General features: G+C 37.3%; 1 protein-coding gene and 1 long non-coding RNA gene across 2 annotated transcripts; both read left to right on the plus strand.

The window, feature by feature from the left end:
- Positions 1-349: 349 nt before the first annotated feature.
- On the plus strand, positions 350-2,573 carry LOC129371662 (uncharacterized). The gene is made up of 2 exons (XR_008607180.1): positions 350-993; positions 1,929-2,573. It is a non-coding gene; the product is annotated as an uncharacterized LOC129371662 (long non-coding RNA).
- Positions 2,574-8,211: 5,638 nt separating this feature from the next.
- Positions 8,212-27,806, plus strand: LOC129371615 (tumor necrosis factor receptor superfamily member 14-like). The gene is made up of 8 exons (XM_055048304.1): positions 8,212-8,358; positions 19,663-19,793; positions 22,959-23,052; positions 23,191-23,316; positions 23,937-24,092; positions 24,231-24,318; positions 24,405-24,580; positions 27,769-27,806. The coding sequence occupies exons 2-8, from the start codon at positions 19,761-19,763 to the stop codon at positions 27,804-27,806; spliced, it is 711 nt and encodes a 236-aa protein (XP_054904279.1). The 5' UTR covers positions 8,212-8,358; positions 19,663-19,760.
- Positions 27,807-27,901: the final 95 nt, after the last annotated feature.

Genomic DNA, 27,901 nt, shown 5'->3' on the forward strand with positions numbered 1-27,901 from the left:
GAAGAAAACCCTGACCAGGATGTTATTTTTCTTCACTGCATCATTCATCAAGAATCTCTGTGTAAGTCTGTATTGCAGCTTAATCATGTTGTGAATCCAGTTGTAAAACTTGTTAACTTCATACTAGCAAGGGGACTTAATCACCGTCAGTTCATTACGTTCCTAGAGGAAACCGATGCGGATCACCAGGACTTACGTCACCACTCTCGTGTCCGCTGGTTAAGTTTGGGGAAAGTGTGCCAACGAGTGTGGGAGCTCAAAGAGGAGATTCATTAATTTTTTAAGTTAATGAGGAAATCTGACGAATTCCCTGAGTTGAGCGATGAGGACTGGCTTTGTGACTTTGCTGTGGACATATTGTCACACATGAATGAGTTGAACGTTAAACTGCAGGGGAAAGATCAGTTTGTGCACGACATGTACACAAATGTGAGAACCTTCAAATCTAAGCTGATTTTATTCTCCAGGCAAATGTCAAACAAATCTTTCGCTCATTTTCCCACACTGGCCATGCAGAAGGCCACCCGAAACGTGAAGAAATACTGCAGATCACTGGACGACATGCACAGAGAATTCTGCCGTCGGTTCACTGATTTTGAAAAAATTGAAAAGTCACTTCAGCTGGTTTCCTGTCCCCTGTCACAAGACCCTGAAACAGCACCGCATGAGCTGCAATTGGAGCTGATCGATCTCCAGTCTGACTCCGTCTCAAAAGAGAAGTTCAGATCTCTTAAACTGAATGACTTTTATGCTTCACTTAACGAAGCCACATTTCCAAACCTCCAGAGGATGGCACAGAAGATGCTGGTATTGTTTGGCTCGACCTACGTGTGTGAGCAGACTTTCAGCGTCATGAACATCAACAAAGCCTGTCACAGATTCCGGTTAACTGACCAACACCTCAGATCGATTCTGAGAATTGCCACAATGAAACTAACTCCAGACTTTGATGCACTGGCAAACAAGGGAGAACAACACTGTTCCCACTGAGATGTGAGTTTCTTTACTGTCTGATGAAAAAAAATAGAAACTTTAGCATTTACGCAACAGCGGTACAGTAGCTTAATTAACATGCTGCACATCGCTCTCATTTTAAATACCCCTTTCTTTAGTTGGGTGATAATATTGTAACGATTCTGTGTTTTAGTTCTGCTGGAGTCCACATGGTTATTTGCAGTGGCGGAGGCAGAGGGGTGGCCGGTGTGGCACTTGCCACCCCCAACAGACCCCTGGCCACCCCTACTGCCACCCCACTGGAATTGGTCATTTTAAAATATAATACTTATGAGATCGGCAAAAATTTGCCAGGAAAACTGTAATTTCCGACTGTCCCTGAAGGCAGCTCGATGCCCGACGCTGTTCATTGGTTAAACTGACATGTGGGTCCTACTTGATCCAAAACACATCAATGGCTTTAGAGTTACACCGTGGAGGAGTTTTGCAGGTATTTACAGCATTTTACCGCTCAGCGGTAACCGCTGTTACCTTCCTAATGAGAGGCAACACTTGTCCTACATTTCTAAAAAGAAAAAAAAAATGGTTGTGTACCGCTGCGTAGTGCCTCCTTTATTATATTAGCCATGCTAGTGCTGGTAGATCGTGTCTTAGATTATTTTAACATATGTTTTAGTGACATGCTGCCCTCTAATGTTTTATATCTCCCAGCTCTTGCTTGAAATGTGTGGTAAGAGTATGTGAAAAACCATTAAGTTTATAATGACTGAAATGTAAGTAGGCTAGTCAAATGAAAGCTTTGAATTATAACCTAACTAGTTATATTAATTAATTTTAATTAATCTATTTTTAATTTAGTATTATTTTAGCTAGCTACAGAAAACTAAAAACTATAGTTTAATAATAGTTAAAATAGTGTTGTCTCTGCCAAACAGTCATGGAGTCTAAATACCAGGCTGTCTTATTTTGTGTAGAGCCCAAATGAAGAGAAAAGGGAATATCTCCCAGTTCTTCTTAAAGAGGCAAAAACCAGACCAGATCCAGACAGAACCCTGCAGCAGTGACCAGGACCAGACAGAACCTGCAGCAGTGACCAGGACCAGACAGAACCCTGCAGCAGTGACCAGGACCAGACAGAACCCTGCAGCAGTGACCAGGACCAGACAGAACCCTGCAGCAGTGACCAACCTGGAGAATCCAGCCAGGAGACTCCAGGCCCAAGTGTATCACCAGCAGGTTAGAGGCTGTGACAGAGAGTTAAGTATTAAAATCCAATAAGCCTAATTCTAAAGGTTAGCATGATGCTTTTGCATTTTTTATTGTGTCTGTTTATGCATTTCCAATTAAGTTCCAGAGAGAGATGAGGGTGATACAGATTCAGAGTCAGACTCTGGGGAGGAAGACAGTGAAGCAGAAGGAAATGGCACTGAACTGCTCCACCCAGCACAACCTATTGCACACCAGAAGCACCAGTTTATTTATTTATTTATTTTTGAGAATTTGTTTTTGGTCATATTCTGGGCTCTGAGTTTACATTTACATGTTCACTGTTCCATAGTGCCGTTTAACGTCTTGTTTGGTCATGGCAAATCTTAGTTAAATAAACCATTTTAATTTGAGTGTGTGAGAAAATATTTGTTTCCTTTCGTTCATCATTTGTATATGGACCCCTCTGATAAAGCCTTGCTCACCCTTGAAAAAAAGTCTAGCTCCACCACTGGTTATTTGTTATAAGTTACATTGTGTTCCTTATTGTTACATGAAGTGTTCTGTACTTCCCCTGTCAGACTCTGTTAACTCCCACTCACACGTGATTAGTCTGTCATGAGGGGGAGGAGCAGCAAGAGTTCTGTTGTCAGTTAAGTTGTCAGGGAGTGAACCAGTTTGTTAGGGGCTGCAGCCATAATAATAGCAGCTCCTATTCTTATTTCTAATAAACCCTGTTTGATGGGACTGCAGCTGCAGTGTTAGCATCATTATAATATGTTCTGAATGTTGAAAGTGATTCCATTGATCTTTTGCCACTAAATGTTGATTTCTTTAAATTTGCACCTTCAATTGTGTGTCTTCCATACATTTCAATATCCAGGTTTAATAAATTACATTGCATGTCCAAATGCTCGTGGCCCGGCCCCTCTGTCAAATTTTAGAACCCATTCTGGCCCGCAAGTCAAAACGTTTCCCCACCCCTGTAATAGACAGTAATTGGCTTGTACTTGTACATGTACAAGCCTTTATAGTTTTTCAGACCACAGTCAGTCATTCACACAATCAAGCTGATGGTTGCAAGCCACAGATTTCCTACTGCAGTCTGACAGAAGAGAGGCGGCCATCCACTATCACCACCAGGTCCTCTGACCACCAGCAGGTGAGGCAAATGAACTGTCTTGCACAACGACAGGCAGGTGGAGCCAGGATAGAACCAGCAACCTGCTGATTGCAGGGCAAAGTCCTACCAGTAAATCAGTATTTCCATGTGAAATGAAACCAAGTCATTTGTACAGTTTTATAAGAAACCTGCTTATTCAGAATCTTAGGGACTTTATCCACAAGAGCCTGACATAAAATTTTAATATTGCTAATATGTTTTTAGGTTTAATGAAAGCCTTAAAAACATTAATATTACATCTGAACATCTAATATTGCAGTTTTTGTTGTGTTTTCTTATTTATAGATTAAAATGCATGAATGCATAACTTTGTACATAACAGATTTCCTTTTTTTAAATAACATCATGCTTTTATGCCCACAAAGTTACTTCACCATAGTGACCTTTGTAGCAAAGTGGTGAAGATGTGAATTACTAGTGTTGTTCATAAGTTAGTTGTTCTGCTCTGTGGTGACTATAGATGTAACTTTAGATGAGAATCTAATTTGATCCCAGCTGAGAGTGAAAGAAAACTTCCTGTTCTGCTTCTGACAGTACAAAGTACAACAACAGGGGCCACAAGTTGACAATATAGATTCTGGTGGTGTTGAATGAAATAAGTCTGATTTTTACAAAAAGACTATTTATTGAGTCGATGACACATGCACAGATTGTCTGGATGGTGTAAATATTCAACACAAACAGTTGAGCACCATCTTTTTCTGTATTGAGGTTTAAAGTAAACATTGTGGAGCAGCCCAGCCCTTCAATCTGATGAGAATCTGGGGACTGTATGTCTGGTGAGCTTATTATATGAACCACTTCACAGTGAAAAGCAACAAAGAACAGTTGCAAATGGGATAATAATTAAACATTGTTGTGATGATGTGCTAAAGACGGAGAGTTGGGAAGAGCAGGAGCTTCTTAAAGAGATAGAAACTCAATTTAAGGCATCTTGACTAAAAACCCACCTGTTTAGAATTGTATTTGAAATGTATCAATTACAAATGTGATGATGGAACTTGACATAAATAATGTCATGTTTGTTTATTCTATGTTGCAAGACTTTGTGTTTTTGTGGTTATTTTGTAAAGCATTTTGAATGCCTTGCTGATGAAATGTGCTATACAAATAATATTTGATTTTGATTGATAGATTGATCAAATTGTAAAGTCAAATTTCTGTTATGTTTGACATGTAACATTTTTACAATGACTGAAGGTAACAGTTGCAGTTATTAGCTATAAAATAACAGAAAATGCATTAGAATGCCCCTTTAACATCAGTAAAACTTTTTCAATTGATTGTTGAGCAGAATATAATGTTTTATGTAGCACATAGAACAGCATGTGCTACAAATAAAATCAATCAACACAATAATGCTATGAAAATAAAAACTGATTATTAAAAAAATTTTGAATCCTTTCCGACCTACTTCTTGACTGAATTGAAATCATCCTAAATTTAGATCTGCCAGTTGTCACTTTGGTTATTCTGTTTGTATTTTAGTATATTTAGGCAAATGTCATGATTTGTAGGTTGGTTGATGGAGGATCAAAATGCAGATTGACAGAGATGTGGAGTAGGTAATTTAAAAAAAATGGTTTATTGAAAAATGAGGAATATAAATCTTACAATAAATACTCAGAGATCAGAACAGAAAACAAATAAATCCAAAGAAATCTAAACAGAAACATTCCAGAAAGGAGGAATGGAAGGAATCAGTGAGGAGAGACAGAAGAAGAGATGTGAGTATTGGGAGGTTGAATATCGAAACAAAGGATCGAGCTAATTGACTGGCAGTTTGAAGATTTAAGTGGACCCAGAGAGAAAATGGCACAGAGGGTGGGGAAGAGTACACAGGAGAACAAAAAACAAATCTAACAAATATAAAGAATAACTAGACTAAGGAAACAAAATGAGTTATAAAGCACAAAACTCCACTAAAGCAAAACAGAAACTGGACTGATTTTCGATCTGATCAAAGAATAGAACTAAGGAACACAAGATAAAAATGAAACTCAAATTATTTTCAAAGCAACTCAACAACCTGGTCCGAAGCGGCCAATAAATATATAAATGATGAAGAAGCAGCGCTCATGACGCGCGTGTTTTGCCGCGAGGAGACGCAGAGGAACCGTATCTGATGGGGAAACAGTAAGGGCTTTGTGTGAGCCATCATGTGATCCAGATAGATGCAGCAATGTGTTTTGCAAGAGTGATGAAATCAGGAATGTGGCTTTTCACCTTGCAGCAGACATTGCAGCATGAAGCAATGACAGGAAATGAGTTGTGTTGTGTTCGTCTGGAGACGAACAACATTTACTTGTTGAGAGTCGATTATGATGAGAGTTTAATCGAGTTTACGCCTCTGTGATCGTCCTCTTATAAAGGTTGTTGAATACAACCTTTATACACGGGAACTATGAATGTTTCATTTTCTTCCGTAACCCTCTAAATTAACAATAAAGTAACAAAATACCTTCTGACTTTATAAAATGATAACAAGTTCAAAGTATCATTTTGGCGCAGACATCTTGACCATCTGTTCCGTGTGTGCAACAGTAAATGGGACAATTTCGGTCCAGACATAAATACACCTGTCTACGTCACATGTAGAGAGAATAGAGGGACACAGCTGACTGTTCAGTCCAGGTTTCTGCTGTGAAGCTCTGGAAGTCGAGCCAAAGTCACACTAGACTAACTTAACATTAAACGCCATTATAAAGGCACAAGATGCGGAACTGAAAGAGAAACCAGTCATTGGAGTTTATGTTTGTGAAGATAAGTTTGTTGAATTTACATATAAAATAACTTCGTTTTATTTATTCATTTACTTATTTGTTTATTTGAATGTAAATACCAGTCGCTGGTGTTGAAATTTTTCTGAAGGTGTATTTGCGTTAAGGATTCAATTCAAAATCCATCTACGTCACAGACTTCAGTAACAGCAGAACAGTTGAGGTTTAGCTGGAATAATGGCTGTTTGCTGATCATAATACCAGTGACTCACATTCAGCTGACAAAATGAACCCAAGTTATTTTACATGTAAATTCAACAAACATACCTTCACAAATATAAAGTGAATGAATATTTCTTTTGCATTTATAATGGAGTTTTAATGTTAAGTTAATATAGGGTGTCTGTGGCTCAACCCATGATATAATTTTTAACCTACAGAACCTGCTGTATTTTCTGCACTGGCTGTAGATTCCTGCATGTCTATTTTCTCTCTGGGACTTTAAGGATCGTAAACAAAGGTCATAACTGCTGCTGGGGGTTGAAGTCTCTTCAAACTGCTGTGTGAGCAAAAATCTGTTTCCTTATCTTCTGTGTGATGTAACTGTGAGGAAATAGGTTTTCCTGACTAGGGGGTCTGTGAGGTTTTGCACCAAGCGCTCATTTTGGTGTCACACAACCAATCTCAGTGTGACACAACAAAAATAAAGTTAATTTTCTTTTTAAGAATGTCCATTTCCATGTCAAAACACATATCTAAACGGACATGTGTTCACAAGTGGATGTTATTTGGAGTTAAATTATAGAAATGTAATTATTATGAATTCCTTTCTTCTGTGTTATTTTGAACTTGAGGAAAATGTAGTGATTGCTGTTGATACTTGAAGGGCACTGCACCCTCATACTTTCTTTCTTACAGGCTCAGAAATGTGGATTTGTTGAGCCACAGAGAAGTTCACTCTGACCCTGGAGAATGATTTCAAGAAGAAAAACTTGTGCTGCGCTCGTGCTCCTGGTAAATCTATTTATGATATAGCAATGGATCATTTAATACAATATTGCTTCTTATAAAATGGTAATTTTCAGGCTGATTTAAACTTTGAGTGTCTTCATTATCACATCAATATATTAAGAAAACTAATTTATTTGTATTATTTTTTGGTCTACACAAAAAAATACATATTTTAAGTTGTCTAAAAGTGTTGCCTATGTATTCAAGTGACACACGTGAAATGTAATACGTTACAGATATCTTGCAAAGTACATTCTTGTATAGTTGTAGTTTTTTAATTATCTGCTTTAATTTTACCATTTAAAATTATCTTTAAAAAAACAACTTTTGCATTCACTCAGGTTATGTTTGTCTGATTCTTAAAATGTTTTATAAGCTGAAACTTTTAGGTTTGACAGAAAAGCAAAAAGAAGGAATCTGCGTGCCATCAAATTTAGATCTCTAGAACTAAATTGTATAGATTGTTGGTTTCTGGATATAAATAGTCTTGCAATATTTCTTGAGTTGAAATGTGTTGTGAATTGAAACTTTATAGATAAAACTGAGCTAAACTCAATAATTGCAACTGATGCTATAAAATGGTTGACCTCTATTAAAAGCTAACCTAACATAAATGCTGATATGAATTAATATGGTGTTGACATAAAACTAAACTGCTAAAGTTAATCAAAACAAGGCATAGAAATAACTAATCAAAAGGGGATTTGAACCTTTCTACAGGAAATAGGTTCTAATTTTTGAAAAACCTTTTCACAGATGATTCTGATGAGAGACTTCAGAGTTGATTCAATTGCATGTCATCAAACTGAAGAGGTTTATATAACATGTCATCTTAGAATGTCACAAATATGATAGAGAGAAGATATAAGAGTTTGAAAATATTAAAGGAAAAGGTTAATTCATTCGATATTTTGAGTCAGAATTTGGGGAGTAAACATATACAAATAGTTATTCGATTATTAAAGAAAACGAATTTATTTCAAAGAATTTTATTACAGTAGGTGTTGTGAATGTGTGGATGATATAGATGAGTTGAAGACAAAGTGGTGGTTCGTGTCGTGAAACCATCACGAATCAAACTCCATACCCGGAAGTGGCGGTGGAGAGTTTATTCAAGTAGCTACACGTCGCTGTAGTTGAACAAACCCCGCCTCATCTGTTTTTGCAAAAAGTTCCCTCTCGATTTGTTACTAACCGCCAGTAAAGCCAAGAAGAAGAGTTTAAGGGCGAATATCTGACGATGACGAATTTTCAACCTGAAGCTACACCACGGTATCATTTAAGGTAAAATCAGCTGCTCATATCTTTCCTCTTTGAGTTTAGAAAGAGTTATGGTGGAGGTGGACTTTACACGAAGCCAGTTGTCTCCCTAACTTAACGCTGTTTTGTCAAAGGTTCTAACACGGAGCACCGAAAGAATAACCTGTAATTTGGAGTTGTGTAGTTTAGGGATTAGCTTTTAAACCCAAGCTATAAACAGCGCTGGTTTAAGTTTAGTTTAAATATATTTGTAAAAATCTGTATAAAGACGAGACAGTTTGGTAACTATGTGGTGAAAGAGTTCTTGTGCGAAATTCGGTTTTCACAGATCCCCTGTGAAAATCTGTTCCCTCTATGTCGGGAGCGCGCATAGAGAGGCGAATGAGGATCTGATCATTTTCACGTCGTTTCTGATCAATTTCTCGGTAAAACGACTCATATAAATATGTCAGGGTTGTAACATTCAGTTTAATTGGCATGTAGCTGAGGCTGGTGTTAATTTAAAGGCACACTGTAACTGTAGCTGAGTCTGCTCTTAATTTGTAGGACGGTTTAAAGGCACTGTTCAGGTTTGTCACTGCTCTCAACCTGGAGTGTCGGTCAGAACACTACTTAGATTGGATTCAGTTCAGGACCAGATGTGGGGCAGCAGGTGGAAGAAGAAGACATGAGGCAGGATCCCTTTTACTTTCTGTATTCCAAGTTGGGTCACAGATCTTAGTCCAACAACAGTAATTGGCATCAAGGTATATTGGTGGGTGTGGGTGAGTGCTTCAGATATGTGTGTAGCTGTGTGTGTGGTCTCCTAGAATAAACAGAAATACAGAAATAAGTTTCAGGTGTTCTATCATTACACATTACTATTACACCTTAGATAAAACTAAGAAGGAAATAAATAAAGCCTAACAAGCTTAACATCAGAATCAGTATTCATAAGTGAACTAAAACAAATGAATTAATATCAATGCCTGTGCGCCTGCCAAGTACATCGCTCAGCGCTCTACAATACACATATAGCCCATAGCTCGGACCTAACGGTAAATAACGGTTAACAAATAAACTCCGAATCATTCATTTAACTTCAGCAAACAATCAAATATAATAACTTACTTGTCACTAACGCACACTTATAAGGCGAACACACATTTTCTGCCCCTCTCACGTATTAGCAGTGGCTCTGTTACCCCACCTCTCCCTCTGATATCAGGAACGGTTCTCTTTCTTACGGCGATGTGATGACGTCATCGCCGCCCCCAACTACGGTATGCCCTAAGTGGCAAAAGTAACGCTGAACAGAAATCACTACGAACAGTAGTAGTTAACAAACTTAGATTATTTAAGGGGTCTTTTGAACAGTCGCCCCCAAAAGTGTACAATACATTTGCTCAAACAAAAGACTCTAGGTAGGGCAACCTTGCGCCTGAGGGTCACTGTCCTCCTGAGGTATGGCAGGGAGGATCACCAGCCGGGCCACAGGTCGAGTGTAAGTTCTGTTAGTCTTCACATCTGCTGACCTGATGTGTCCATCAGGACTGGGGTGAACCTTGATGATGCGTCCCATGGGCCAGAGGGCCCTAGGCAGATGAGGATCCACGATCATGGCGACCATCCCTTCTCTGATGTCAACTACAGAGGTTTGCCATTTCTGGCGCGTCTGAAGTCCAGGTAGATATAGACGAAAACCGGGCCCAAAAATGGTCAGCGAGCACTTGGGCATGCCTCCACTGTCGACGACTTAAAAGTTCATCTTTGGAGTAAACCACCTGCGGCAGCGAACCATCCGGCCGCCCCATAAGCAAACAGTTTGGTGTCACAGGATCTGGATCTCTTACATCGGATGAGACGTAGCCCAGCGGCTTTGAGTTGAGGATCCCCTCTACTTCTACAAGTACTGTACGAAGGACCTCTTCTGTGATGGGCTGTGCTCCGACTGTAGCATACAGTGCTGACTTCACAGAGCGGATTTCACGCTCCCACACCCCTCCAAAGTGAGGAGCTGCAGGAGGATTGAAGTGGAACTGAATCTTGTGTGGAGCTAGCAGTTGCTGAAGTTCCAATGTCATGTCTGAAAATGCTTCCCTCAACTCAGCATCACCTCCTCTAAAATTGGTGCCCTGGTCTGAATAAAGCTCAGCTGGTGTTCCTCTTCGTGAAATAAACCGACGCAGAGCCATCAGAAAGGAGTCTGTGTTGATGGAGGTCAGTACATCCAGATGTACAGCTCTGACAGTCATACACTTAAATATTATTCCCCATCTCTTTTCCAAATGGCGGCCCACTTTAACTTCAAAGGGACCAAAGCAGTCAGTTCCAGTGGAATAGAAGGCTGGCTTGAAGACGTGGAGTCGGGCCAAAGGCAGGTCCGCCATTTTAGGGACAGATAGGTCTCGCCCTCCATCTTTGACATTCTACACAGGTTCTTTGAAAGCGCCGAATTGCTTCTCTACCTTTAAGGATCCAATAATGGCGCCGGAGCTGTGCAAAAACTCGTTCTGGTCCGGGATGCCGCAGTCGACGGTCACAGTCCTGGATGAGCAGCTTGGTCACTGGATGAGAGGGATCAAGTACCAGTGGGTGAAGGTTGCAGAAGGTTAAGTCTTCAGCACGACGTAGACGGCCACCCACTCTTATCAGTTCTCCACGTTCATCCAGCTCTGGAGACAATGTTAGGAGACGACTACTCCGTTGAACTGGTTTCCCTGCTTTCAGAAGGTGAAATTCATCTGGGAAACTCTCCTTTTGAGCTCTCTTGATGAGAAGCATCTCTGCTTTCCGGTAGTCCTCAGCGATGGGACCACTGCCATTTGCCGTCCCCTGAAGTTCCTGTACGGTTGCATCCAGAAGTTCATGCCAGGTATCATACTGACTCATGTAGGTTGGGGAGGCAGAGGTCATGGCACAAAAGGTTGACCTGCGAAGCTCAGATGCATCTGGGGAGATTTCAGGGTTTTCAGATGGGTCTTTAGGCCATTGGTCTTGCGGTAGGTATAGGATGGGAGGATCTTGACTCCATCGGTTTGGTCTTGCTAACTCCTGCAGGGTTTTGCCACGCGTTATGTCATCAGCAGGATTTTGGGCAGATTCCACATAACGCCAGCTCTGCAGATGGGTCAACTCCTGGATCTCAGCAATGCGCGTGCCCACAAAGACTTTGTAGCGACAGGATTCAGATCGTAGGTCAGCACAGTGGTAGAGTCTGTCCACATCACTGTCTTCTCAATGTGCAGAGAGAGCTCACCCTCAAGAAGCTTAGAAAGCTGGGCTCCCAGAAGCGCTGCACATAGCTCCAGTCTTGGAATGGAGTGAAGGCGTTTGGGAGCTACTCTGGAGCGAGCCATAACAAAGGACACATATGCTTGATCATTATCTCCAGTCATTCTAAGATACGCCACAGCACCATAAGCCTGCTCTGACGCATCACAGAACACATGCAGCTCTGCTTGTCACCTCCCAGGCTACATCAGTGGGCAGGTATGGTCTGGGTAAACGGATATCAGAAAGGAACTGCAGCTCCCGTTCCCAGATATCCCACTGTTGACAGAGGTCAGGTGGCAGCTGGGGGTCATCCCAGCCCCGATCCTTGTCCCAAAGACGTCTGATCAACATGGTATGCCCTAAGTGGCAAAAGTAACGCTGAACAGAAATCACTACGAACAGTAGTAGTTAACAAACTTAGATTATTTAAGGGGTCTTTTGAACAGTAACAAACTGCCCTGTATTTTTACAGTAAAATGCTGGCAGCAGGGTTGCCAGCATTATACCGTTAATATACAGTACCCTTGCTGTAATCAACTTTACAGTATATTACTGTCACAAAAGAAATCTTTTGATTACAGCACATTGCTGTTTTTATCAGATTTACAGCAGACTACTGGCAGCAGTGTTGCCAGTATATTACAGTTTTTCTATGGTACCATTATTGTTGAATTCCCATACAGCTTACTACTGTAAATTTCCAATATATAGAAACATGAAAAAAAAAGACTTAGAAAATGTAACTTCCATCATGTCAAACATTTATTTGGGAAAAAAAAGAACCAACTCAAACATTGACTCATACACAGTCTTTAGTGGGCCACATAATAAAGACGAAGGTTTTGAAACAACAATGTATGTGTGCCTTAAACCTAAACCTTTTCTACAAGAATGTTGAGGGTAAACTGTCCAAAGTAAGTCGTATTCTGAAAAAACAGTAAGAAAATCACCATCTATTTTGTGAAATAAATTTAACTGATTAAACAAGTATTTGAATAAAGCATGAATTGTGGCCTTTTGATTAGTCTGAAATAAAATAAGTATGAAATAAATTATGGAAATAATGAATTGTACAACTCAGCACACTACTTTTTCAATACAAAATACTACTTTTTGTGGAAGTGAGGAACAATATGGCCAAGATAAGTTAAACATGGTGCCTGTACAGTCAAAATTACATTTGAAGAACAGAAAGTGGGAGCCTTAACAAAATTTATGCTCTTGATTAAAAGAGATGTCTTAAGATTATGCTGACCTTTAAACCAAAAAAATCTCTCAAGAACACTCCTGTTCAGGGATAAGTTGCCTTCATGCCTGGATAGTTTTTTGTTTGTTTGTTTTTGCGTGGAGGGGCAACAATATCTATAGCTCGGTTAGAAAGTTCTCACTATGAAATTCCACTCAAAGTCCATGAGGTTTTTCAGCAGAATTGAAACACGGGGGATGACAGTGACCGACTTCTTTTGAAAAGTTTTCCCTGTCCTCTTGGAGATGATCTTGCTACAGCTGGCCTTGGTCCGGGTTGATATCAAGAAAGCGCCTGAAAATGCAGTAATTTCAGATTAGCATGTGATGCTTAAGGAGTCAGGGTTTAATGTGTGCTAGGTGAAGACAAACTTTTGAATGTTAAGAGTTAATAAAGAGACACCAGCATAACATTTAAACAGTTTTCTGCCAAGTCAACTTTGTGAAACTCCAAATTCCCAGTTGCTATCCATTCAGCAATTTCACTTGAGCAGCTAATGATAGCAATTCAAGTCAAATTACACAAAAGAAAGAAAAAGAGCTTCCAAACATGTCAATATTTGTAAATATGAATCATCAAAAATAACTTACCTTAGGATTGGCTCATAAAATGCAGGATTCAAATGGATAGTCCTTGTAAAGAAAGTTCTAGAGGTTGTTTTCACATGTCACAACATGTCTTCTTCAGAAATACAGTAGCGTTCTGTTTAAAGACAGCCTCCTTACCGTTGAATCTAACATCATTCCCAAAATGCAATGCTACTCACAGTATATTACAGTATTTTCTTAAAAACAGTAATAATTGCCCAGACTGCATTATTTTTCACGGTGCAGTACCGTTTTCAATAGAAGCAGTATGATACTGTTCAGTTTTGGCCGTTTTATTACAGTAATTTGTCACGGTGCAGATCTTAACCCAACAACAGTAAAGGGCACCAAGGTGTAGGCCTATTTGCTGAGTGTATGTGGTATGTGTGTGGTCTCCTAGAATAAACAGAAATACAGAAATAAGTTTCAGGTGTTCTATCATTACACATTACACCACACTATTACAACTTAGATAAACTAAGAAGGAAATAAATAAAGCCTAAACAAACTTAACATCAGAATCACTATTCATAAGCGAACTAAAGCACATGAACTAATATCAATGCCTGTGCGCCTGTCAAGTACATCGCTCAGCGCTCTACAATACACATATAGCCCATAGCTCGGACCTAACGGTAAATAACGGTTAACGAATAAACTTCAAATCACTCATTTAACTCCAGTAAACAATCAAATATAGTAACTTGTCAATAACGCATACTTATAAGGCGAACACACATATTCTGCCCCTCTCACGTATCAGCACAGTGACTCTATTACCCCACCTGTTGAACGCAGCCTCTTGAATGTGACCGGTAGCCAATCAGAAAGCGCGGATTCTCCTCGTGCTTTCTGAGGGGAAACACGGAGGAAATCCCGAACGTAATAATACATACAATAACCGTTCCATTGCTTACGGTGATGTGATGACATCATCGCCGCCCCAACTACGGTATGCCCTAAGTGGCAAAAGTAACGCTGAACAGAAATCACCTAATACGAAAAGTAGTACTAAACAAACATAGACTATTTAAGGGGTCTTTTGAACATGGCAGCTGTTTAAAAAAAATTATAAAATAAATAAATAAACCAAGTCTTCTGATGCTGTTTTGTGTTATTTTAAACACCAAGAGAGTCGCTCTTTTTCCAACTTTTCTCAGTAAAGCCTGGCAGAAATAAAAGTCAGTCACCAAACACAGTTTTCCCAACACGTAGTGTAGGCTATATGTAAAAAATGTTGAGAATTTGGAAACAGTTGCTCTTTATTCACCAAGGTTATGGGGTAAGGAGAGGAATGAATGGATAATTCAGAAGCCTGAAATAATCTGTTCTCCCTCCATAATATGGGAACAACTTAACTTACAAGTTTTTTCTCTGTTTATTCCTCTCATCATCAATTATAAATCCTGTGATTTTGGTAGAATTTGCTCCTTGTTTGCCAGAGTTAAGAAGGGGGAAACATATGTAGCCGGCACATTCTGTCCATTATGCACACTTCCGTTTGCCCTTATAAGGAAGACGCTTTAAAAGCGGGTGGATCGCTGAGAGGTGAGAGTACAGGCTGATTCCTATACAGGAAACCTCCTCTTGAAGAGGACATACAGAGCTCTAACTTTTAGAGAAGGTTGGCTTGGTGCTGTTTCAGTTTTAGTTTGTTTTGGTTTCTGTATTGCATTAGTTTAGAATTTATGTTTGGGTTATTTATTGATTCAATTCTTTATTCTTTTGGGGGTTTGTAGTTTAAGGAAGAGGAGCTTTTATTGTCCAGCCCTCCAGGCTCGCTTGTAAATAAAATAACCTGTGCTGTCCCTGGTTCCAAGCTGTTTTATCTAGATTGAGGGAGTAGTGGAAGGGGAGTTTCTTCTTGTTGTGTTCTTCACAGGGAATCTTTCTTTTGTTGTGTGAGTGTGTTTTTGTTTAGGAACACATAGGTGTATTCAGTTATATTTGGTTTCTTTGTTGATTATTTCTTCCCCAAGCAGTCTGATTTTATTTAATCGGAATAACTGTTTATCCATAGGCCTGTCACGATAACAGATTTTCCTGGGCGATAAGTTGTCTCAAAAATTATTGCGATAAACGATAATATTGTTTGAAGACCTTTTTACATTGATTTAATGGAAATTACGTAATAATACATACAATTTCTTGCCAAAGATAGATACACTTTACTTTCAAAAGACACTTAACACTGGGACTGATACACAAAATAAATAACACAACTAAAAACAAAAATAAAATAGATTCTCAGTCTCCATTAACAATAAATGTACTTGAATAAAAACTAAACATAAAGCCAAAGTGGAAATAAATACTGCATTCAACCAAAAGAGTGCAGATTATGAAGTCTGTATAGTATATTGACCTTCAGTAATCATTAGATTTAAATAGAGAAGAATCCGACTGCCTGATGCAATAGTTCAAACTACAGGATTTTTTTTACCCCGGATGACAATTATTCGTTCGAAGATTGTCCCTTGTGTGTTACGGTAGATCATCGTTTCCGCTCCGATCTAAATCAAGGATTCGCCCAGACTGGGAGCTTAAAGCAGCCTGTTGAATGTGACCAGTAGCCAATCAGAAAGCGCGGATTCTCCTCCTGCTTTCGGAGGGGAAACACGGAGGGAATCCGGAACAGCTGACACGATGCAACCCGAAGTCCAGCAGATATCGGAAACGACATGAATGTTTATTCAACATTTCGTGCAAAGAAAATATAAATAACGAGGGGAGGAGTTGGGCCGAAATTTCTACCAGAAAACCCGGTAACTTTTCAGTTGTTCTTCGTTAACGTGACAGAAATAGGTTATAATGATTTTCATTCAGTCAGACTGACACTCGCCACATGCATTGCAGGTAGATTGTATCAAGGAATTGATTAATGCCTGGTTTCAATATAAGTTAACTGGATTTATTATTTTGTGTCCATTGTTGGATACAATACGGTTGTCGGCTAATGTCTCTCAGGTTTTGATAAAGGGCCGACAATCCGCGACATAACATCGTGCAGCGCGTGCGCTGGGCATTACACTAAGAAATAAGGAAGGGAGGGTCAGTGGAGAGCACCGGAGTTGAGCCTTTTTTTCATTCAGTGTCATCAACAGTAAGAGAAAAAAGCAGGAAGAAACGATATAGACGATAATTGAAATGACGTCAATAGTTTTAATTTAAAGTGCGATTAATTGATTTATCGTTTATCGCGACAGGCCTAGTTGTCAGCTGTAAAGTTTCCAGGGCCAGCTTAGATTTAGGATTTTAAAGTGGTCGATATTGTACAATAAAATGAATTGACTATTTATGCTTAAGGGTTATTGTGAGTAAATAAATTGTGATTAATTTGCATCAGTGCCTCTGATTATTTTTTACAAACTTATGTGTGATCTGGTAAAAAGAAAACACCAGAGAATTTAAGGTTCTTCACACGTAACTAAAGTTGTAACCAAGGTCACACATATATTTTAGGTGACTGAAATAATTTGTTCCCCCTCCATAAAATGGGAAGAAATTAATTTACTTTCAAGTCTTTAACTGTGTTTAATCCTCTCCTCATCAACAATAACTCCTGTGATTTTGGTAGAATTTGCTCCTTGTGTGCCAGAGTTATGATGAGGGAACCATATATTTTAGGTGACTAAAATAATCTGTTCCCCCTCCATAATAAGGGAACAAATTAATTCACCAACAAGTCTTTAACCTTGCTTATTCATCTCTTCATCAATAGCAAATCATATCAATTTGGTGGGATTTGCTCCTTATTTGCCAGAGATATGAGGGAGGAACAATATATTTCAGCTGACTAAAATAATCTGTTCCCCCTTCAAATTAGAAGGAATGCAATCCAATTTAGCAAAAGAATAAACTGCCTACAAAAAGAAAACTAGAGCAATTAATCAGATCTATCTTATAGATTACTACGAGATAAAATATAGAAAGAAAAGCACTGGGTGCTTTTATTCAGTCTAGATTAAAATGGATTGAGGAGGGTGAAAAAAATAGCAAATACCTTTTTAAAATGGAAAAAAGAAACTTTGAAAGAAAATCATTAACCAAATTAAATATAAATAATCCTTTTACAGAAGATTATTCAGTAATTTCAAAAATTTATATCAAATTTTTATAGAGATCTTTATTAAAATGATAACTGCACAAACTCTTTAGTAGAAGTGAACAAAGCTAATGACTTAAAAAGAGGATTGTGATGGAAAAACTCTGTAATGAGGACATAAAATGGGGCATCAGAAACTTTAAATCTAACAAGTCACCAGGCAATGATGGTTTTGATGGTTTGACAACAGAATTTTATCACAAATTTTTGACTGAAACTTCAGAATTTCTTCTCGCATTTTATAATGAATTTATTAACAATGAAGAACTTCCCTGTCAATAAAACAGGGTCTCATACATTGATTTTTTTTTAACTTTGGGAATGTTTTCATTAAAGCCTTTAAGCCTTTTTACAGAGATAACAACAGTTCTATAAAACTTTTATATGCCACATCTAGCCCATTTAATATCATTAAAGGGGATCTGCAGGGATGTCCAGCCTCCCCTTGAATTAGTTCCTTAAATTGAAGGAACTAATATAATGAAAAATAAATTTACAAACGGGTTTATCAGTTACAAACTTTCTCCACTCCCATAAATAAACATAGATGGGATTATTTGAGCCAAAAATTGTACTGTGGAGTGCAATCTTTTTATTGCCTCATAAATATAAAAGTACTAATAGAATCAACACATTTTTATTTAAGATTTTACATAGTTAAAAATATAATGTTTCGTTTCTCTCCAGGCGTCAGCAACAACTGTTCTTTTTGTCAGTGTGAAGGTGAAAGTATTGAACATTTATTTGTTCTTAAACTACATTAATTTGGTCGGCTTGCAAAAACTCCTTAAAACAATATTTCTTTCCATTTTTTAATCAAATTTACATAATTTACTAATCTTTAACAATTAAACTTTTTCTTTAGATGAAATATAAATAGTGGATCTTATAATCACAGAAAATATTATGTCCACAAGATGAGATGGAGTGAAAAAAATCCCCTCTTTTACTAATTTTCTAGAAACTGACTTAAAAATGGATATTGCCTCTTTTGAAAGACTTAACTTTAATAATAAGAGACTGGTAAAAAAATTTTTTAACTCTTCTATTTGAATATATTTTTGACACTTTGTCATGAAAACCATCTGTATGTATGTTCATGTTATTTGTTTGAAATAAAATTTAAGAAAAAGAAAGAGTTTGGAGGTTCACTTAGGGACTGTCAACAAATTTCCAAACCAAAAACTTGTGACAAACAAATACAAATAGATGTTTTGCTGTGTGACCAACTTACACAAGAAAGTGGTAATTTATGGTATTACATGAGACACATTATTTTCTATTGATTTGTTAGGTCACTTCAAATATTTTAAGTAATTTTAATATTAAATAATTTAATATTAAATAATTTTCTTCAATAATTTTCTTCAATTCTTCAATTGACTCCAAATCAATGTGAAATTGTTCTACTAGTCTGTATAAATGAGTCAGTCAATTTTATTCCCTTTTAACTCATTTAAAAGAAAAGATTTTTTGCTATTCTTTGGTCAAAATATAATATTTTTCTTCAATAGTTTATAGGTCATGTGACATATTCACTCAAAAAAATAAAGGGAACACTCAAATAACTCATCCTAGATCTGAATGAATGAAATCAATATGGAGATAATTTCCACCTGTTGTCTATTCCATTTGCACAACAGCAGGTGAAATTGATTGTCAATCAGTGTTGCTTCCTAAGTGGACAGTTTGATTTACTTGGAGTTATATTGTTTGAGTGTTCCCTTTATTTTTTATATAAATAAATAAATATATATATCTGATACAGTATCTTAGCATCGTATATGTATTAAACATATCAGCCTGTATTTCATGAATAAATATAATGTACAAGTTTCACTTTTTTAATGGAATTACTGATTTACTCCAACTTTTTTATATTTTAATTTTATGACCAAAACCTACCGAACCTGTTTCTTTTCCAGTAGTTGACTTGATGCTTCAGTGTTTATGTTTGTAGCAGATTGACAATAATGTTTAGCTATTTATAACAATTCATATAATCACTTCAACATTCAGTAATAATTTCACATATTGGATGCTTTTCCTATAATTTTCAGCCCTGCTTCCTGCAACAGGCTCCTGAGTTCTTACAGGTTAACAGTTTGTGTGTTTCTGTGTTTCTTGTCTTGCAGATGAAAACTTTCAGCATTTGGTTTCACAGTTCAGTTCATCCTGCATCTCCATGAGATGATGTGTTCAGCTCCAGAGAAGTTTAATCCTGCCTTTAACAATGATCTGTTGGGTGGCAACATCTATGTTACTGGTAAATTTATTTATGACATAAAAATGTGTATTTCATTAGACTGCTTTTTTTACATTATATTTTTAATGGTGGCCAAGTGTAAACTCAGTGCCTTCATAATCAGATCCATGGTTTATTTGCAGTTTCATTTTAAGTTTATGTCTTGAAAACAAATGTCTTTTTTGAGATCTCACCAGTTTGTGTTAAAAAATGCTGAGGCAGGTATATACTAGTGTTTGAAGGAGAGTGCACAGCTTTTTGACCAATAGAGTGCAGTACTTAGTTTAGCTTTGCCTCCATCTGGTGTTTTACCACTTTTTGCTACTACATGGAAATCGATGAATGTCCAGGACAAAGTATTCAGATAGTAGAGAAGGAGACTCCCAGCTAAACTGTTTCCAGATAAACACGTCAATCTGATGCCAAAATAATGCAGTGTCAGCAGTGTTTGCCCATAAGATCCAGAACTTTCCCCATGTGGTTGGTTGTGGTGACAGATCTAAAGAAATAGAAGTAGCAACAGGATGAATCTTAATGACGGTGACATTTCAAACAGTGTTGTGCTGGCACAGAGGAACAAAATGGTTCATCAAACCACATGCATTCATTTACAGAGGTGTAAAGAAATGTTTGTCCACTTCCTGATTTCCTTTTGTTACATATTTATCACCCTTCACTGTTTCCGAAAGCAAACCATTGTAAATATTAGTCAAAGACAACAAAAGCAACAGAACAGATGTTGAAATGGACAAAAAATAAAATCAAATTGCAGATTTTAAATGAAAATGTTTATTCATGAAGAAAAGAAAAAGTTCAGGTCCACATGACTGTGTGACAAAATGATTTCCCTCTCTGCTAAATCACAGCTGAGTTAACTGTGTACAGCTACACCTGGGCTGATTACTGCCACAGCTGATCTTAATCAAGCCATTACTTAAACAGGACCTGCATGACAAAACTCCAAAATAAAGCCAGACATCAGGCTGAGATCCAGAGAAGTTCAGGAACAAATGAGAACAAAGAAAAAAACTTTAAGGTTCTTTCCACTTTTCCAGAACTTGCCTCATTGATCCCCAAGACCTCTGAGAAAACTTTCAATGGACTCTTTGGAAGCTGTGAGTCCCATTAGATTTGGTGTGACATTGTACAGCATTCAGAAAATGATCACACCTGCAGTTCAACATGATGGTCTTAGTGTGTTGGCCTGTTGCTGTTTTGCTGCTCAGAAGACTTTAGAGTGGCCTAGTCAAAGTCCTGACCTGAACCCTATTATGATGCTGCCTGATGACCTTAAAAATGTTGTTCATGCTGGAAAACTCTTCAGTGTGGCTGAATTAGAAACATTCAGCAAACATTAAAGGAAAGAAATTCCTCCACAGCTGAAAAAGACTCACTGCATTGTATCATTTACGCTTGACCACTGTGGTTGCTAAAAGTGATCCAACCAGTTATCAGGCTTAGGGATAAATCACTTTTTCACACCACTGTAGATCCTGAGTCCCATGACTCCACATTTCTCAGCATAAAGTCAGCAGTCATGACATAAATATGGCTTCCTGGTAGATTTGATAGAACTGGAGGAAGGTCTGATGACTTCAACCAGAGACAAAAAGTTTGTCTGGTTGATCAGAGATTGAGGATGTTTAATCAAAAAGACAAATGGAGCAGATACACCTGGGCAAAAAACAAGAAATAGACAAACTATAAGCAGCAGTAAAATACTGCTTAGTTTAACTACCATATTGACCTCTGACCTTAACTGAGGCAGTGATGCCCTCAGAGCTTTAGATGTTGTTCTCAGTTCTTCTGTGACCTGAAGAGGTCGTTGATTCCCCTTGGAGTCATTGTGGTGGACTCCTCATTACTTGGAAGATTCTTCACTATTCAATCATAATAACCCATGAGCAGAGCATGAGTTTATGGGTTCTTGATCATGATTCTCACTGAGGTTTTCTGTCATCTCAAAGACTCAGTAATGATTGTGGAACCTTTTTTAAAGACTGATAGATACCAGTGAATTTATTTCTCATTGTAAATCTCTTCATATCAGTGGGGTGTCAAGTGCTGCTGTTTGAGATAGTTTAGCTTTCTTTATGTTGTCAGAAAAGTTCTAATGAAGTGATATCTCAATTCTACTGGTCAGACTGCAGGTTCAGAACTTTTCTGATAAATAAAATGATCTTTTAGAAAGTACTTTTTGTATTCACTCGGATTATGTTTGTCTGATATTTAAAATGTGTTTTATAATCTGAAACATTTTGGTTTGACAGAAAACCAAAATCAATAAATCTGCATGTAAATCAGATTTGGGTCTCTAGCACTAAATGGTATAGATTGTAGTTTTTTTGGATATAAATAGTCCTGTAATGTTCCTTGAGATGAAATGTGTTGAGAATTGAAATTTTCTCAATTCAATTCAGTAATTGCAGCAACTAAAGCCAAGGACAGGTTGACATCTGTTAGAAGTTAATCTAATAATATAAATGACTGTTATAAGACTATTAGACAGAAATGCACAAAATATTGAAAATCTCTTTAATATAAGAATACCTGATGGTTACTCAGAAAGTCAACCTGACAGTGCAAATATCTGTCAGAAATTTCTGATATCTGACACAAATAAAATATTACAGAAAAATATTGACTGATAAAACAAATCAAAAAACCTTATTTTTGAGTTTTTTTGTAGAGGAATGGACAGGGTGTGTTAATGAAATCTATCAAATGGAAAGATTAATATTCTCAATCCATTTTCAAAGTTCTATGGTCAAAGTGAGTGTCATATGTTAACCAAAAACAATTTGCATGAATATTGGATTGATAATAATTAGTGGAAAGAGTTTTCATCTTCAGGAAGTGTCTATTTGCTATACAATTTTCTTATGGTTATGTACATAAGAGTAACATGTTTTCAAAGTGCTGCTCCTTTGCTCCCTCTTTGTGTTCTGTTTTTATTTTGTTGTAAATGTAAAGAATAAATGTAAAGAAAATGTAAATGATCACAGACTGTAACCTTGAGGTGGAATCAGGCTTTTATAACCTTCAAAAATCTTCATTGCTTCAAAAATAACAAATTAAATGTCTGTCTGTCCAGCTATTAATGTGGCACTAATATAGAACTGCTAAAGGAAATAATCAAAACAAGGAAAAAAATAGTGATAGAAAAACTGTTCTTTTTCTTCACAGATGATTCTGATGAGAGATTTCAGAGTCGATTCAGCCACATGTCATATAACTGAGTACAGGACAGGTGATGAATGCTGTTCTGTGTGTCCTGCTGGTACGTCTCAGTTATGAATTACTGTTTATTCTGATACAGACTCTGTTACAGTTAAGCTGCTTTCATTACCTGAATTTTGTTCATCATGCAAAGCACCATTCTGCTCTTTAAAATGAAAAACTGTTTTTTTGTCAACAGGGAGTCGTGTCAAAATAGACTGTACAGAGTTTAAAAGCACATCCTGCCAGAAATGCTCAGAAGGGACTTATATGGACCTGCCAAATGGACTAAAGAGATGCAATCCATGTTCTACCTGTGATTCAGGTGCAGTTCCTTGACTGTTACTTTTCAACTTGTTTTTTTGTTTTATTTTATTTTATTTTCCATAGGAAAATCTGCTTACAACCAAATATTTGCACTGAATTTAAAAAAATTGAGTATTACCTAAGATCTTCAGAATGGCTTTTATCTTCCAATAAATGTGAGAAAATGACCTCACTGATTGAACTCTTGTTGTTGCTCATCATATTACTTTTAGTTAATTATTTAATTACTTAGAATCCACAAAGTCACATCTATTCTGCTGTGATGTTTTTGTTTTCTTTAAATGGACCTATTATGCTTTCTTGTTATGATAGGTATGGGCTATATAGAACATATTCATTACATTTCTTGCACAAAATGTATTCTCAAATGATGACATTTCACCTTTGATGTCTGCCTATTTTGAGGTCCTTTCAGAATGAGCTGGCCACGCCCTCCAAATCACTGTTTTCTCACTTTATACATGTGAAAATGGTTGGAAACAGATGTGCAATAGTACAGAGGGACATATTTGACCAGTGGGACATAAGACCCAGACTCTGCATGGGTTGCTAGGTGAGAGGCAGTGGCCACTGATAATGAGTTTTCTCCATACATGTGTAATCTGTATATGTTCACAGGAGCTGGTCTGAAGGAAAAGCTAAGCTGTGAACTAACTACAGACACAGTTTGTGAACCAATGGAGGGATTCTTCTGTACAGACCTTAAATCAGAAGGTTGTGCTGTAGCACAGAAACACAGGAGCTGTGAACCAGGACAGTACATCAGCAGGAATGGTTGGTTTGATTTTCTTCAACATATTCTCTGATTTTTAGATTAATTCTGAGTTTGAACATTTGAAAAGAATAAACTTGTTGATCAGAACTAAAAATCAGATCAAAATCTTCTGACTAACATTAAACTGGTTTATACAGGAACAGCCTCCACAGACACAGAATGCTCTGAATGCAGCAGTGGATCATTTTCTGATGAAACTGTGTTTTCAAGTCAGCAACACAGACAGTAAGATTAGTCTCTTGCAAGCAGCATGAACACAGGATAATGTCTTCCCAAGTGATTGACCTGGATTTATGTATCTGTTATTTCAGATGTGAAAAAGAAAACCTGCAGCTGATAAAAGCAGGAACAGCTTCAGCTGATGCTGAATGTGGAGAAAAAAGTTCCAACACCACAGGAGTTGTGATCTTTGTTCTGGTGGTTTTATTAGTTTTAGGTGGAGCAGCAGTGATTGGTATCTGGAGATATCAAAAAACCAAAAAACCAAGTGAGATGAATAAATGTAAATTAAAATCTGAGCATTTAAAAAAGAATTGCTGTTTAATAATTGTAACATTTCACTTTTGACAGACAGCTGTGCAAATCAACAAGAACTGGTAAGTAGGTTTATAACTGAACTGTAATGTGAACAGATATTGATGCCAATATTTATGTTACCAAATAATTTGTTTTATCTTCTACACAAAAGGGCAAACCAGAAGAATACCCTTTGACTGTATCAGGTAAGAACTTTTCTCTTTTCTTGAATAATATCAGACTGATTGTTTTCCTGGGCATTATTCTGAAAAACAGATATTTTTCTCTTAAGAAGGAAATCAAACTCATTGCCTTCCATCAATATTTAATCGATTTGGTGTCTTTTTTCTTTTCTATGTACAGTGCAAGAAACCAAAAACTAAACACATGGAAGAAAATTACTGATCACTACAGATCAAATGTTTCAGGGTCTGAGTTGAACCAAACTAGATACTGATCCTTTGTTTTTACAGGGATCAGAAAGAGCAGCTAAAACTCAACATTCTTTCTCTACCAGCCATGGTTATCACCCTACATCCATCACATGGACGTAAGATATTTCGACTGTTTAATGTCGAAGTATCAGATCTGTGATTGTAGAATGATTAGATTAGATAATAGACAGTAACTGGCTTCTACATGTACAGCTTTTTATAAAGGTCAGAGGCAACAAAGTACTTCAGACTACACTCAATCATTCACAGACACACAAGCTGATGATTGCAAGCCACAGATTTCTTAGTGCAGTCTGACAGAAGAGAGGCTGCCATCCACCAGCAGCACCAGGTCCTCTGACCACCAGCAGGTGAAGCAGATAAACTGTCTTTCCCAACGACACAACAACAGAGATGAATGGAGCAGAGACTGAACCAGCAGCGATCAGCACCAGCAAGACAGGTGGACTGTCTTCAGCAAGACAGGTGGACTGTCTTCAGCAAGACAGGTGGACTGTCTTCAGCAAGACTGGTGAACTGTCTTCAGCAAGACAGGTGAACTGTCTTCAGCAAGACAAGACTGGTGGACTGTCTTGCCCAAGGACACAACGACAGAGGCAGGTGGAGCCAGGATAGAACCAGCAACCTGCTGATTGCAGGGCAAAGTCCTACCAGTAAATCAGTATTTCCATGTGAAATGAAACTGTCATTTGTACAGTTTTTTAAGAAACCTGCTTTTTCAGAATCTTAGGGACTTTATCCACAAGAACCTGACATGAAATTGTAATATTGCTAATATGTTTTTAGGTTTAATGAAAGCCTTAAAAAAACATCTAATATTACATCTGAACATCTAATATTACATCTGAACATCTGATATTGCAGTTTTTGTTGTGTTTTCTTATTTATAGATTAAAAATGCATGAATGCATAACTTTGTACATAACATTTCCTTTTTTTAAATAACATCATTTAAAAAATGCCCAAAAAGTTACTTCACCATAATGACCTTTGTAGCAAAGTGGTGAAGATGTGAATTACTAGTGTTGTTAATAAGTTAATTGTTCTGCTCTGTGGTGACTATAGATGTAACTTTAGATGAGAATCTAATTTGATCCCAGCTGAGAGTGAAAGAAAACTTTCTGAAACTAGGATAGTTGCTATCATGAATGTTCTGTTTCTGACAGTACAAAGTACAACAACATGGGCCACAAGTTGACAATATAGATTCTGGTGGTGTTGAATGAAATAAGTCTGATATTAACAAAAAGACTATTTATTGAGTCGATGACAGATACACAGATTGTCTAGATGCTCAAAGGTGTACATATTCAACACAAACAGTTGAGCACCATCTTTTTCTGTATTGAGGTTTAAAGTAAAGTTAACATTGTGGAGCAGCCCAGCCAGAGTCCTGCCTTCAGTCTGATGAGAATCTCAACCAGCTTATTATGTGAGCTTATGCTGAGCTTATTATGTGAACCACTTCACAGTGAAAAGCAACTAAGAACAGTTGCAAATGGGATAATAATTAAACATTGTTGTGATGATGTGCTAAAGACGGAGAGTTGGGAAGAGCAGGAGTTTCTTAAAGAGATAGAAACTCAATTAAGGCATCTCGACTACCTAGTTAGAATTGTATTTGAAACTTAATCAGTTACAAATTTAATGATGGAACGTGACATAATGTCATGTTTTTGATTGTTGCTTCAATGTTGCAGGACTTTGTGTTTTTGTGGTTATTTTGTAAAGCATTTTGAATGCCTTGCTGATGAAATGTGCTATACAAATAATATTTGATTTTTATTGATTGATGAAATTAAGTCAATTTTTTTTATGTTTGACATGTAACATTTTTACAATGACTGAAGGTAACAGTTGCAGTTATTAGCTATAAAATAGCACAAAAAATGCATTAAAATGCCCCTTCAACATCAGTTAAACTTTTTCAGTTGATTATTGAGCAGAATATAATGTTCTATGTGGTATTTTAATGTTATGAAAATAAAAACTGATTATTATTAAAAAATGTTTTGAATCCTTTCCTACCTACTGCTTGATTAAATGGAAATTATAAATTTAGATCTGCCAGTTGTCACTTTGGTTATTCTGTTTGTATTTTAGTATATTTAGGCAAGTGTCATGATTTGTTGGTTGGTTGATGGAGGATCCAAATGCGACAGAGATTTGGAGTAGGTAATTTAAAAATATATAAATCTTACAAAAAATATACAGAGATCGGAACAGAAAACATCATAAATCCAAAGAAATCTAAACAGAAACATTCCAGAAAGGAGGCATGGACGGAACCAGTGAGGAGAGACAGATGAAGAGATGTGAGTATTGGGAGGTTGAATGTTGAAACAAAGGATCGAGCTAATTGACTGGCAGTTTGAAGGTGTGAGTGGATCCAGAGAGAAAATGGCACAGAGGGTGGGGAAGAGGAGAACAGGAAATAAATCTAACAAATCTGAAGAATAACTAGACTAAGGAAAGAATAAAATCAGTTATAAAGCACAAAACTAGAAACACTAAAGCAAAACAAACTGGACTGATTTAGTTTCTGTTTTGATCTGATCAAAGAATAGGACTAAAGAACACAAGATAATGAAACTAATCATTTTCAAAGCAACTCACCAACTCGGTCTGGAGCGGCCAATAAGTTAACGTGCTGAACAAGCAGCGCTCATGTTGAGCACGCGCGTGTTTTGCCGCCTGGGCGCAGCGGAGAGGCGAAAAGACGCAGAGGAACCTGTGTCCTAACAGTAAGGGCTTTGTGTGAGCCATTCATTCATGTGATCCAGATAGATGCAGCAATGTGTTTAGCAAGAGTGATGAATTCAGGAATGTGGTTTTTT

Source organism: Poeciliopsis prolifica, unplaced genomic scaffold, assembly GCF_027474105.1.
Source record: "Poeciliopsis prolifica strain line A6 unplaced genomic scaffold, Auburn_PproV2 SCAFFOLD027, whole genome shotgun sequence".
Lineage (NCBI taxonomy): Eukaryota > Metazoa > Chordata > Actinopteri > Cyprinodontiformes > Poeciliidae > Poeciliopsis > Poeciliopsis prolifica.